Source organism: Lipophrys pholis (genome assembly GCF_963383615.2).
Source record: "Lipophrys pholis genome assembly, chromosome: 23".
Classification (NCBI taxonomy): domain Eukaryota; kingdom Metazoa; phylum Chordata; class Actinopteri; order Blenniiformes; family Blenniidae; genus Lipophrys; species Lipophrys pholis.
Genome location: NC_137645.1, coordinates 1,026,355 through 1,041,228, shown reverse-complemented (window position 1 = coordinate 1,041,228; position 14,874 = coordinate 1,026,355). Strand labels below are relative to the sequence as shown.

Here is a 14,874-nt window from a genome sequence, read left to right as displayed (position 1 = left end):
TCCCACAAACACCCGCCTGCTCCCGTTGAAATTAAAAGTCATCACGAGGGTCCGAATGAGGTTGTTTTGAATAGTTCTTCTGTGGGTTTTCCCTCCATCGCCTCGGCTGCTCTGATTGGCTGCGGGGAGGAGTCTGTGGTGAGGCTGTGCATCTTGACATGTTGGCTTCAGGAGCGTGGAGGCAACAGCTGCTCATACGTACCCAGTGGGAGGGGGTCGGGGGGGGGGGGGGGGGGTTTGGGCCTACACCCCCTAAATGATGGGGTGGATGCTTGTTCCCTCTCAGGATCTTTGACTCAGACTTTAAGTTTCCCGCCAGACTAAACCCGGTCCTAAACTAGTTTAAACCCAGTCCTAAACTAGTTTAAACCCAGTCCTAAACTAGTTTAAACCCAGTCCTAAACTAGTTTGAACCCAGTCCAATATCAGTCCAGAGATCAGTATAATCCCAGAGTAAACCTTGTGGAGCTCGTCTGGAGTCTGTTTAACTCTGAGTTTCATGACTTGTTATGAGTCAAAGTTCATATTGTCGAGACGGAGGCGAACATCACAAAAACAAAAAGCCTTCCAGTCTCCATTCTTCTTGCGTTCTCCTCTCCATCCCGTCAGGTGTGGAGTTTATAAAATGGATTTTTTCCATTAAACTTGTGACTTTTGACACTTCACGTTTTTTTTCCTTTCACCCTGCAGATACACCGCTGCTGGTGAGAAGCAGCAGCGACTCTGCTGTGGCGCCGCCCTTCCAGATGACCGCCACACGTCCAGCTGATGACCGGCGAGATGCGTCTCCTGATCCGGTGAGTCGCATTGTTCCGTCATTTCTGTACCGCCGATGGAGACCGGAAACTCAATACTTCACAATGGATGCCTCGTCATTTTCCCTTCTTAAACTCTTGCTCCAGAAATGTCCCGTCTTGCGTCGCTGTTCTTCCGTAGACATTGATGTTTGTGCGCCGGGTGTCTCGGGCCTCGACGTCCGTCCCCCATCGACCAGCCTCCTGCTGCTCTTTCGGTTTGGACTGAATGAATAGCAGAGATAAACGTACAGCATTTTCAATCACGTGTGTTTTTGGAAATGTGTTGTGCTGTTCCCTCTTTGGAAAGGCTCCTCTCCTCTTCCCCTCCTCCTCCTCCTCCTCCTCCTCCTCCTCTCCGCCCCGGGCTGCACTCTGAAAGACTCGGCCTTTAAAGTGCTCCCCACCTCTTTCAACCACAGCCTCCATTAAGCAGGACTTTGTGTGCTGCTTTTCTTGTCCCTCCATGGGAGATGGTGTGTGTGCCGGGCATGGCCGAGGCGGCGTAAGGTCACACCAGTGTGCGTGTGTGTGGGCAGTGTGAGCGACGGGGAAGTGAAGGAGTCCTGCTGTCGGCCCCCCGCTGTGTCGGACTCGGCGGTGACGAGGCAGAACAGAGGCATCAGCAGGCGACATGTAAACACAGTGACACAGCAAATATTCCCCGTCCAGGAAACATCAGGACTCGAGGGCTTCAAGCGGCGAGAGCAGAGCGACCGGGCTCAGCGCCGACGCTGTAAAACATCCACATGACGTCGCCCTGCCGGCTGACAGACGAACCTTTACAAACTTAATGAGACCTAAAGGTGTGATGAGTTCCCAATATCATGTTCCCGTCATTCCTGACACAGTCCTGACATTCTCCATGTGACGTCATGCGTCTGATTAAGGTTCTAAAATGGTCGGTGTGCGCAGAATTCCTGATGCCAAAGAATTATACAAAGTTCTCCGGAGTTGCTGGATTCCTGACAGATTAATGAGAGAAGGTGACAGAACAATAATGGCGACGGTGGGTAATGACTTCTGATGATCCGCCACCGTTTTCTGCTCTTACTTGGAACTCATGATAACAGTTACCGACTGTCAGTGACAGCGTGACGGCGTGACGGCGTGACGCCGCGGCCCTGAATCCTATCATGTAGTGCAAAATAATGATCCGCGGCCACAAATTGAGATTCAAGCATTTCGTGATTTGTCTTTATGTATAAACGCACCTATCAAGAGACATTTTTCACTCTGAGAAGGTTTTTGTCTCTGCAGAATGAACGTTACAGTTGAATAAACCAGTTTGGTCCAGGGTCAGTTATTGACTCGTAGCTGCAGACCTGCTGATCGGCGGAGTGGATTCGGGTGACGCTGAGGATTGTGGGTCTGATTTGAGGTGCAGCTCCTGTTAAATAACCTCCAGCCGACTGTCCTCCTGGTGGGTGAAGCCAGTGACGCTCTGAGTGTGACGGTGCTGACGTGGTGGCCGTCACACCTCTTTGCCTTTTTGAGCCCCGTTCCGGATGGACTGCTGGTCACTCTGCTGGCCGACCCGAGCCTCCTCCAGCCCGAGCCTCCGTCACCCCGAGCCTCCGTCACCACACACACCCGTCAAAGCAACGCTCTTTGGTTTCTTTTTATCTCTTGAGTTATTGAAAAGTAGATAAAGTGTAATTCGGCCTGATACGGCGATAAATAAGCGTCCTGGCCTTTAATTGATTTCCCCGCCTGCTTTGGGGAAGGCCAAGGTTCTTCCACTTCCCTCTGCCTTTGTTCCACATGTAATCTATGCACCAGCCTCACTTCGTCTGCCTTTCTCTCTTTATCAGAGCGGCTAATGAAACTGGCAAAAGGCTGAGCAGTGCTAAACATGCAGTCAGCGCTTTAATTGATTTTAGCCTCCTGCCACGTTTGAAGCTAATAAATGAGACAATTATTGTTCGGCCCCTAACTGCACAAGCCGCCGCCTCCTTTTCCATCTCCCCGTTTCCTCCCCGCCTCTCACGCGCCCGGCTGATATTTCCAGCACCTTGAGCTGCTGTGATGCAATACGTGTTAACACGGCGGGAAGTTGTGACTTTAATATGTTGCAGCGTGTCCGGCGCTGATGGCTCGCTCAGCTGGAAGGGAAAGAGCTGTCGCCTTCGCCAGCGAGACTGCATTTTACTGGTTTTCTGCCTGTTGCAGTTCATTTCCCCCCTCGCTGGCGTGTGTGTGTGTGTGTGTGTGTGTGTGTGTGTGTGTGTGTGTGTGTGTTCCTGGAGGATTCGATCGTGCTTTCCTCACCAACATATGTGAAATCATGTGAGCACGGTGGTCAGTCCATGTGATGAATACGACCGAGGTCAGGGAGTAGCAGCCACACACACACACACACACACACACACACACACACACACACACACACACACACACACACACACACACACACACACACACACACACACACACGCACGCTATGAGGATTGCAGTGTGTACCTGTTCCCTGTACAGATTTTCACACAGGTTTCACTCGTTATTTGTGTTAATAAGCCTCGTTCACGTCACGCAGTAAATAAATAAATGACACGGTGCAGTTTGCGAGTGACGAAAGAAGTTTGTTCACTAAAGCAGCGAATACAGAATTTATATCACGCCTCTATATACATATATGAACTGTTGTGTGCAGTTTGAAGCAGCGTTAATATTCTGATACGTCTTCAGAGTCTCAGGAAGTTTGCATTGACGTGTGCACGAAGGTATTCCAGCAATATTCAGCAATGAGAGTTTGGTAATAATAATAATAATAATCATAATAATAATAGCGATCATGCAGTGAACAGGAATGCACGGCCATGCTGACTCACATAACCACAGTTAACGCTCTTCTCATATCTGATGTAGATGTGTCACTCTGTTTGTTGGGAGTGTGTAGTGATACTGTGTGTGTGTGTGTGTGTGTGTGTGTGTGTGCTGATAATGCCTTCATAAAGCTTTCATTCAGAATGATGTCGTGTTCCATCGATGGACAGATCCCGGTGTGTTTGTGTGTGTAGCTCCTACATAATACATGAGCTCCTCCTGTATAGAAGCAGCCACACAGCAGATTTAGTGTAACTGCTCGCGCCTCCTTCGGTTTCACGCCACGATCACGCTGCACAACAAGTGCGCCTGTGTTTGTGTTACATGTGTTCACCTGCCAGTCGCGTGTCCACACAGGCTGCGTGTGGCGGCGCCGCGGCTAATGGCGTTGCAGGAAGATGCACAGCGACAATGGAAGCCTGGAGCCTGCCTATCTGCCCCCACACACACACACACACACACACACACACACACACACACACACTCTCCATTGTGGGGTAATCTCACGCCGCCCAGATAAGTGGGTCACTGTTTGTGAGGCAGTGCTTGTGTGTTGTTGTGGTCTTGAATGTATGGTCTGCAGATGAAATGTGCAGGTAATAGCAGGGGGAATGTCTGCGCCCGTGATAAAGCATATATTTACCCAGCGTGAGGAGGAGAGAGGGTCTGCGGGGGGGCTGGGTGTGGTGAGGGAGGAGGGGGGGGGGGGGGGGGTGAGGAGCGGCTGGTGGGCGGGGGCTTCTGAGCCATTAGTGCTGGTGACACAATGAAAGTGACGGGGCAGAAGGACCTAATTGTCCCCTTCTTGTCTTCAGTGATTTGGGGCAATCTCCCGATCGCCGCCCCTCCACGGCGTCCGTCGCAACAGTTTGAGGACTCGGTTCCTCTCTCCCTGCTTGTCTTTGTCTCTTTACTCGTTTGCCCCGAGGTTGTTGATTTTTTTTTATTTTTTTAAATAGAGCCTTGGCTGACACGGGGCCGGGATGGAGGGAGGGGGAGGAAGGGGGAAGAAGGGGGAGGGAGGGGTAGATAGATAGAAACATCCACAGAGTGAAGGACGGGACGTGGGCGAGTGGCGGCGGGAGCTCGGCGTCCGGCGGCGATCCTCTTGTCACTCTCGGGGAAAGGTGATTGACGGCGGCGGCGGCGGATCGGGCGGCTAATTGGCGAAGGGGCCTCCCGATGCCGTCTGATACCGACGTCTGTTTGCCGAGTGTGTGTGAAGGTAGAACGATTCTCTCTCTCTCTCTCTCCAACTACTGTGGTTGTTTCTCTCCAGGATATCAGCGATGAACTGAAAGGAGCTTATGACCGACTGTCTGACGGGCAGAACTCTGAGAAGATGAGCCAGGTCAACTTCAGGTAGGTGTGTGTGTGTGTGTGTGTGTGTGCGCAGGTGTGTTTCAGTGTATTATGATGGTTCTCATGGCGGCAGACAGATGGAGGCTGGGATTAATATTCAAGTCTTTGTCTGACAGCCTGACAAACTGCCGGGATTAAACACCGGTGTGTGTGTGTGTGTGTGTATGGATACGTGTGTGTGTGTGTGTTGATGTACTTGTTGTTTCCTGGACACTTGAGGTGACTTTCCACTAGAAGTTGAGGGTGGATCTTCCAGCAGTTTCCCTCACATCCCTGCTTCATTAGAACAGACGTTAAGACGTGAGAGAATAAAAGTGTCTAATTTCAGATTTGTAGTCGTGGAATCATCCCGGAGCGCAGCGACACAGCTGTGTTCTCCAGTCCAGATGATTCAGGCACGGGGACGTGTTCCACCCCGGGCTACACTTTGAATTTAACAGCAAATAATCCACATTCTTCTTTAATTTCACCAAAGTGATTTCACATCGCGGCCCGAGGACGCTTAACTCGGCTTCGCCATGCGGATCCGGGACGTCGTCGGCGTTTCACTGAACCTTGTGTGTCACGTCGCATCATCAACAGGAAAGATTGATTTAGAAGACAATTAGATGAAAACAAACATCAGCGTCCACAGTGGGATTAAAAATGTCAGTTATTAGCAGAAAGTCCTGATATTGAATTTCTTATCTTGACCAGAGCCTCAGTAAACACTAATCTCCAGCTGCACAGTTCATCCTCACATTCCTGCCCAGCCGCTTCAAATTGACGTCTTTACTTCCCCTTCCTAACCCTTTTGAAGCGTGTCGACTGAAAGCTGTGCAGCAACTCCAGTGGCTGCTGATTAAAGGTCTGCGTTTGAGAAAGTTTGGGGGTAAAAAGTCAGATAGACCAATCAAGAGTTTCCATCGTTGCCTCTCTCAAGGTTCTGCTCCGTGGATTTCCTCCACATTCAGGAGGGAAAAAGGAAAAGAACTAACAGAGCTTAAGATAAGGTATAATGGCATGTCATGACACTTAGAGGGAAATATAAGGGAACATAACATGATGGAAGATGACAAGCAACGACACAATGTGACAAAAACTTCATACAGTAAGATGATATAACATGTCATATAATGTTGTGACATAACATGATGTAAAATCAAAAATAACATAACGTACAATGATGTAACGTAACCTATCGCACAATGGCCCAGATTAAAATAAGGTACAGTCACATAATACAACAAGATATGGCACAACACAACACGACACAACACGACACAACACGACACAACACGACACAACACGACACACGATAGTGCAACATGACATCACGATGTCATGTGTTGACGGAGCTCAGAGTGACGTTGATTATAGTTTTGCTGTTTAAGATGCAAACATTTCTGCAGACTCAGCAGAAACCGACCCGTTGGAGCCGGAGAGTCGATGACCCGACGGGCGTCTTGGTCTTTCTCCAGGACGCCGCCAGCCAGTTAAACGCTCCGTCAGACTCCTTCACCTGAGCCGTCCAGCGAGAGACGGCGGCGGATAACTTGAGGAAAAGAGTTCTTTTTAAGAATAACTCCTCAGAGAGTCGGCGCCGCGGCCGCGGCTGCGGCGACAGATGGTGATTCTTCAGCGTTTCACAGTACAGTGGTGTCTTGACAGCGCCGTGATGCAACGGGGGCTCGGCGCTCACGCGTAGTTTGCCATGGTAACAGATGGTTGGCAGTGGAAGAAACGGCGGTGAGCGAGCGGGGGCACGTTTTCAGGAGGCCGGGCCGCCACTTTGTTCAGCGCTCGGCCTCCGTTGATGTAGAGGAAGTCAACCAAGAGTGGGAGCTCCATCTGTCTCGCTCCTCGTTGCTCTTTTCATCCGTCCCACTGCCCCCCCCACCCCCCCACTCCCCCACTCCCCCACCCCCACGGAACCGCTGTGTTTGTTTGTTTGTGTCAGTGAGATGCTGAAATGGGTGAGCGGAGCTATTCTGCATATTAGCGTGAGGCGCTAACAAGCTACAGTTGCCTCTGATGAGCTTGTTTGTGCCGCTGTTTGTTTTTTATGTGTGTGTGTGTGTGTGTGTGTGTGTGTGTGTGTGTGTGTTGCACATGGCTATACATCATTCACTAGTAATTTTCTACCTGTGTGTTTTATGTGTACGTCCCGCCCACATCCAGAGGACTGTGTGTGTGTGTGTGCGTGCGTGCGTGTGTGTGTGTGTGTGTGTGTGTGTGTGTGTGTGTGTGTGTGTGTGTGTGTGTGTGTGTGTGTGTGTGTGTGTGTGTGTGTGTGTGTGTGTGTGTGTGTGTGTTGACTCGATGGTTTCATGTAATTTAGATGTAACTGTATTCTCTAATAGATGTAAATGTGATGCATGTGTGTATCTGTGAATTTTCAATTTGGAGGAATGTGACTGATGGTGTTGGTGAGCGTGCAATAGGCGCAGCAATAAGAATGCAAATTGGATGTGTGTGTGTGTGTGTGTGTGTGTGTGTGTGTGTGTGTGTGTGTGTGTGTGTGTGTGTGTGTGTGTGTGTACAGTACGTGTGTGACCCTGGCAGAGGTTAACGAGAGCCTGGTGACAGTGACAGAGCAGCGGTGGATAATGATCCCAGCGAGTCCTTGGGTTGGCGTGTGAAGCACATAAACCTTGAACTTGTTTTCTTTTCATGAACTCGTCCCAAAGACGAGTCGTCACTGTACTTTGGTTGCGTCGCGGCGGGAAAACAAAAACCCACACACACACACCCTCAGTGTTATCGGCCTCCGACTGCGCGTCGTCTTTTTGGATCATTTTCCTCTGTCCTGCAGTTGAAAGGATGAAGGAGAAGAGGATGACGATGCTGAAAGGGAAGGTTCTTTTCTCCAGATTTCAAACCTGCAGAACTTCTTGATGCTGCAGCTTGCATCACTTTCAATCGTCTGGTGCGGCACTGCAGAGCGGCGAGCTGCTGCTTCTCCTCCCGTCTGTCGCCTGATGACTCGGGACCCCCGGGGCGACTCGGACCCGCAGTGACGGAATAATCCAAGTGGAAAGACGAGCAGCGTCACCGGTCGGCTTCAGCCTCCGGGATGAAAACTCCTGGAGGAGGACGTCGGCTTTAGTTCAGAACTGCGTGTTCATGTTTTCACTGCTGCTGCTTATCGCGGAGCGACGCCCGAGTGCCTCACTCAGCTTGTTGTTTGTCCGTGTTGACGCGTGTCGAGCTGTTCCTCAGCGGTAAAGCAGATCGTTGTCCAATCCCGAGGTTCAGCGGTTCGATCTCGTCCCGGATGTGTGTCCAAGCATTCTTGTGGAAGACCTTCGAAACACAGAACTGCAATTTAAGGACACATTTTTCTTCAGGTTTTCCTGAAGCGTATCGTTCCTCTCTACGTCCAAGCTGAAGGATCATTTGTCCGTGTGCGTGCGGTTGATATTTGGTTGCATGTATAATAGAACATGGCTGGCTTCACAGACACGATCCATAAAGCAATCAGCCAGAGGTCTGCTGTGATCGTCCTCCAGCGGCCGGTCGTCTCGCCGCCAGCAGCCTCTCCCCCGCTTATCATCCAGCAGGATTGTCCTTGTTTATCTGCTGGTAAAGCCACAGTTCAGGGCTGCTCACAGATTATTAGAGAAGCTCATTCTGTTTCATCTCTATCGGCGCCTCCATCTGCCTCTTTTATCTGCCCTGCTCTTCTTTTGTCCACCAGCTCGATTGGCTAGTTGAGACGCAGGTAGATAAGAGGTGAAGTAGACACCTGCGTCCCAGTCTCACACACACACATACATACACACACACACACACACACACACACACACACACACACACACACACACACACACACACACACACACACACACACACACACACACACACACACACACACACACACACATCATCTGCTTTCGGTGCAGCCGAGAGGAACATGAGGATGTCGTTTGAGAAGCTCTCACAGAAATGTTTTGAATATTCATGTCATCAACTGTGTATTTATTTTGTTGGCAGAACCATGACGAGGTCGGTTGAAATCCCCGCTGACCGGGGGCCGCTGGGCATCCACGTGGTCCCATACTGCTCGTCCCTGAGTGGACGGTAAGCACACACACACACACTGAGCAAACACACTCTCCGTCCTCCTGCTGCCACATGCACTTCAATCAGCCACACAGTCGTGAGGAAAAGGCAGATGGCAATGTTGACTCATAAAGATGCAGAAAAGGTTCAAGTGTTGGTGTGTAATCATATACGTGTTTACCTCGGTGGATTCATGTTGACTCTGCTGTGTGTGTGTGTGTTGCAAGAACCCTGGGCCTCCATATTAAAGGCATCGAGGCCAACAGTCGCTCCAAGAGAGAGAAGCTCTTCCAGGAGGACGAGTGCATCGTCCAGATCAACGACGTGCCGCTGCAGGACAAGACCTTTGCACAGTGAGTGCAAATATGGATGTGAATCCAGGGTTTAAGATCATTTTCCAGATCTCAATGTGGCGTCGGTGAGGGAGGATGCAGGAGACACGGGATCTGCTGTGGAAACAACGAACAGAAAACTGCCAATAGAACAGGAATACTTTAGAAAAGTGTTTTTCCAGGTCAGAATTTTGTGCGACCTTTTAAAAAGAAAACCTCATTAAATATGAAAACAGACAATGTTCCTGTGAAACAATCGGGCAATTTAAGTATTGAGGCTCAACATGTAATGCTTTAACTCCTGAAACTTTCACTTTTAATCAGTTAGAATCGCAGGAGGCAGGATCGCAGTGTCTCTGGGGGAAACCATATGGGATCGGCTGCGCTGCAGTTTTCTTCTGACACGGCCTTGTTTTCAGTTTTTACATGCAAATCCTAACAAACCACATTGGTTGTGTGAGAGAACATCTCTACACCTTCCCTCTGAATTACTTTTTTGGAAAAAGATGTAGAAATATCTCATTTTATTGAGAATTGTATATGTCAGGATGAATTCATTCCGTCATGTATTGAAAGGGTTAATTGTTCAAACAGGGTTATTTCTCCTCGATTGTTCTCTGCGTGAGTTTATAGAGCATTAGCAGTTGCTTTAGATGTTATTAGACATCATTATTATCATTATTAGTGAGCAGGGATCTATGACTTTGTAATCATGCTTAGGTGACTCACGACACCATCTTGTGGCACAGAGCGGTACTGCGAGACATTCCATCACAAACCAATGAAATCGTTTTCTAACTTTTACATCACAACACACAGATATTGTTGAGATGACAACTTTGTTCATCTTTGCAATTATGCACCAGAAAATCAAAAAAAAAAAAAAGTAATGTCAAACCTGGAACAGTTTTTGGTGAAACCAGTGCAAAATGGCCACGAGCCGAAGTGTCCGATTGTCTGCTGTGCATCCGCCCACTCTCCCCGTCACGTCGCTGCACTGTGGAGATACCCCACCTGTCACTCACTCTGCTTCCTCTATCAGCCACACAGATCCTCCACAGTCTGTGCCATCCTATCTCTGCAACACATCTCCTCTCCATAAAGTGAATTTCTTCTGTCTCTCGCTCTCCTCCTCGCAGACTCCTGTCCCCGTTCTCTCTCCGGCCCCTTCATCCCCTCTGCAGCTGAATAGGTCCATTTAACTGCCTCCCCGCCGTCTGTGGGTCTGTTTAGTGTGGCTGTTTTGCTGATGGCGGTCTAATAAAGCTCCAGTCGGCGCTCGCTGTAAGGTCGCTCCATCTGACGGGGACCGCCGTGTCCCAAACCAGCTGGAGGAGTCGCTCTGTTCTTGATCCAAGCTGAAATACGGCTCCATTAACGACGCACAAGCCTCATTCGCCCGCCTCATCCTCCGGCTTTCCAATTGCCTGTGTTCTCCGCCTGTGTGCTGCTGGAGTGCGGTGGCCGCTCTAGCTGGTTTACAGTTTAGCGGCGCTCCAGCGAGCAGATTGGCTCAGGATAGACTGATCAGATTGTTCTACATTTGGAGGAGACATGATGTTCTCCCCCAGATGTCTTCTTCTGTCGGTGCCAAAAACCTTAAACTGATGGTCTGTCTAATCTTTGCTCAGGTCTCAGGAGGTGTTTCGCCAGGCGATGGGCTCTTCCTCGGTGCGACTCGAGGTTCTTCCTGCCGCCAACAAGTCGCGCTACGAGAAGAGCGTGATCGGCCAGCTCTTCACCAGCGACCTCAAAGATCCCAACGCCAGGACCAAGAGTCCCCTGCTGACCCGGGCTCAACTCGACCTGCAGCCTGAACCCAAAGTCGGGTCCAGACCGGAAGTGGTCCGACCGGGCTCCGGAGCCAGGACCCCCGAGCCGGTCCTGCAGGAGGCCCCCCCAGCAGACCCCCGGTCTGGACCCGGCGCCATCGACAGATCTTCTCCCAATGATCCTGCAGGCGACGCCCGCTCCTCTCCCATCCTCACCAGCAGCAGCCAGAACCAGCCGGACAGCAAGAACCCGGTTCTGGCTGCTCTGGCAAACCTGGCCACCAAGAAAGGCGGCAAGAAGATGAAGATCGACCTGAAGAAAGGTGAACGATTTATCACGTGTCATCCTGTTGGGTCGTAGCTCAGACTGACTCACTCGTGTCTCTTGATGATAAAGATGGTGTACACACACACACACACACACACACACACACACACACACACACACACACACACACACACACACACACACACACACACACACACACACACCAGAGAGAAGAACCGATGGAACACGAGGACTTGTTCAATTTGATCTTAAAACACAGTTCACTTCCTGTCTTCACCTCACATCTTCCTCTCCGCCTCTTCCCTCCATCCTGCTTTTTGTTTGAGTCTTTTTCTTTCTCTTCCCCGTCTCCCTCTATCCCTTTCACCTGACGCAAGATCAGAGCCGAGGATATTATGGGGTTTTTAACACCGTCTCCCCCGGCAACAGACTCTTTCTCTCCCGTGATTGACAGGCGGCGAGGTTTAAGGTGCGCTAATGTAGGGCAGGCAGGGGCTTAGCTCGCCGACCAGATAGCATCGCTCACCGCCTTTAGTGCGCCACGGCGGCTTTGCCAAACTCCCCCCCCCGCACACACACACACACACACACACATACACACCCACACACACACACACACACACAGAGCGTGGCACATTTCACTCATGGCTTGGGGCTTGTGAGGCTGTGAAAAAGGGAGAGGGTGGAGGCTCTGGGGATTGATGGCTCATGCATGCAAGTGTGTGTATGGGTGTGTGGTCTCAAAACACACACACACACACACACACACACACACACACACACACACACACACACACTTGTAAATGAATACACATAGAAAGTAAATGTAGGCTCACAAGCAACAGTAAAATCTTAGAGAAGGGAATGATATCTCTCAGGTTCTTCTCTCTCTCTCTCTCTCTCAGCCCCCCCCCCCCCCCCCCCCCCCCCATCAGCCACCGCTCGGCCTGCTCACACGTGAAATTAAAGGCAGAGTCTGTCTAATCCGGCTCTGAGAGAAGCCCTGAGCCAGGCAACCAGCCCCCAGAGGAAAACAGACACTTAACAGTAGTTAATGTGGAGGATGATGCTAAAAGCAGCGATCGGCTTCAGCAGGACAGGACAGGAGAGGAGAGGGAGGACAGCAGAGAGACCAGGGGGAATTCAATTAAAAGAAGTTGAAAAGTCATAATTAAGTCTTGTTTTTTCGGGGCTTGAACGTCCCCGCGGTGCAACGTGACTCCAGCCTCTCTGCTCCCGCAGGCGCTGAGGGTCTGGGCTTCACCGTGGTCACCAGGGACTCCTCCGGCAACGGGCCTGGACCCATCCTCGTCAAGAACATCCTGCAGCGCGGCGCTGCAATCAAAGATGGCCGCCTGCAGCCTGGAGACCGCATCCTGGAGGTAAGAGTCACCTGAGCCACTGAGAGGAGGTGTAATCGAGGCAGGTGGATGTGTGTGCCCCCCCTGCTGGGCAGACGGAGTAACACACCGCCGACACCAGGCTAGATGGGATAGGCTTCAGCCCAGACGACTGTAACCTGGATAAATCCGGGATAGTAGACACAAGTCGACTGTTCTGACGTGATTCGTGTTAGCGGCACGCAGCCCGTAGACTTAATCCACCCCCGTGTTTGTGTTTCCGGGTGCAGGTGAACGGAGTGGACATGACGGGCCGCAGCCAGGAGGAGCTGGTGGCCATGCTGCGCAGCACCAAGCAGGGCGAGAACGTGTCGGTGGTGGTCGCACGCCAGGAGGACATCTTCCTGCCCCGGGAGCTGGTGAGCGAGCCAGAACACACAAACACTCCTGGGTCTTTCTCGGCTGTCAGGGACGGGTTAGTGCCCCTCTTCATCCCCGCCTCTCCTCTTCAAACTTCCTCTTCACATTGTGTCCGCTTTCCCCTCAAAGAAGAGGAACCTCTTCATTCCGATGCCCTCTTGCACCGCACGCTCACAAACGCAGTGCGAGCACGCTCCGGCCTTCCTGTCGCCGCTCTGCTTTGTTGACACAGTGATGCCAGAGGAAGTCGCACACACAGCGGCGGCGGGGCCCCGCAGGAAAGCATGAGAGGGGCCCTGTCGACATGCCGCCGGTGGTAAGTGACCATTTACCTGCGGCAGGGGTCACGAGACGGAGTCTAGGCCGTGAGGCTAACACAGGCTGACTGCACCTCGCGGGGGAGCCACATCTCATCAATACACACACACACACACACACACACACATACACACACACACACACACACACTCACACACACACACACACACACGCGCGCAACAAGGCTGCTCTTTGGAAGTCACTCACTCGGTAAATGATGTTTTCGCCGGCGCACCTCTGTTGTCTTTCTTCCGTCCTCTGTGGTCGTTCACGTTATTCCCTCTTCTTCTCTTCAAAGCGCCGCGAGAAAGACATGCTTTGTAGTGAACGACGCATATTCACACCCTCAGCGACCGCCTAAACACCGAGGACTTGATAAAAAACCTCGAACATGAGGGCTGAGACACACACACACACACACACTCACACACTCACACACACACACACACACAGCTCGGCACGCCTTTAAACAGCTAAGTTACTGCTTCCGAAAATAGTTTGCCCTCATTAATGGCCCGGCAGTCTTGGCATAACAAGCACACTTTGAAGAGCCTCTACAGTCTTCATCTAACACTTGCTTGTATTTGTGCTTTAGAGAGAGACTTAAAGAGGGGGGTGGGTAGTGATGGGGGGGGGTAAGAGAGAGCCTTCGCTCCTGTCTCTCTATCGCGGCTGTTGAAGTTGTTGTTGCCCCCTGAGATCTGGCCCTTATCTACAGCACAGTCCTCCAGCTCAAAGGACGTTTTGATGTCCCCTAAACACTAAACACTACACACACACACACACACACACACACACACACACACACACACACACACACAGGAGACTGCCATTTCCTTCTGTGTAAACCAACCGACAACCCAAAGTTCTCGCTGAAGGTGTTTTGTCCGCGTGTGTTCAGAGTTCTTCCATATACGACACACACTTCATTATCACTGTCACCGCTGCACACTGAGATGAAAGAGGAGATTAGTGCTCACAGCGGTTTGTTTTGTATCCAAAATAATTATGAATCCAAAGTCTGACAGTAGCTGACACCAAAATAAACGAGCTCACGCCCGGCCTCGGCAGGATGACGCTCTCCTATTCAAAGTTTATTTCTTCTCCTTGATTTTCCTCCATTTGAATATTGGATCATAGGAGCTGCATTCAGAATCTGCTGTGTCTGTGTGAGCTGGACTGGCTCCGCCCACACATGCCCATCCTGGGAAGAGGAGGAAGTACTTCCTCTCGTGGTGCCATGTGCCAGAGCAGAGCTGCCTGATTGTGGGAGGAGTCAAAGGGAGGGCCTACCTTGATTGGGATTGGCTAAACCCCCGATGACACTATATAGGGTTTGATTTCTGATTGGCTGGTCGGAGCAACACACTTTTTAAA

At 50.9% G+C, this 14,874-nt stretch overlaps 1 protein-coding gene across 1 annotated transcript in view; it reads left to right on the top strand.

Moving 5' to 3' along the window:
- pard3ba (par-3 family cell polarity regulator beta a) overlaps window positions 1-14,874 on the top strand; it is a 119,923-nt gene that overhangs the window by 29,321 nt on the left and 75,728 nt on the right. Inside the window, exons 4-10 of the mRNA XM_080493013.1 lie at window positions 691-797; window positions 4,900-4,982; window positions 8,958-9,044; window positions 9,254-9,379; window positions 10,990-11,453; window positions 12,662-12,801; window positions 13,050-13,178. Of these exons, the coding sequence (XP_080349139.1) occupies window positions 691-797; window positions 4,900-4,982; window positions 8,958-9,044; window positions 9,254-9,379; window positions 10,990-11,453; window positions 12,662-12,801; window positions 13,050-13,178 (1,136 nt within the window). The remainder of the gene's footprint in view (window positions 1-690; window positions 798-4,899; window positions 4,983-8,957; window positions 9,045-9,253; window positions 9,380-10,989; window positions 11,454-12,661; window positions 12,802-13,049; window positions 13,179-14,874) is intronic.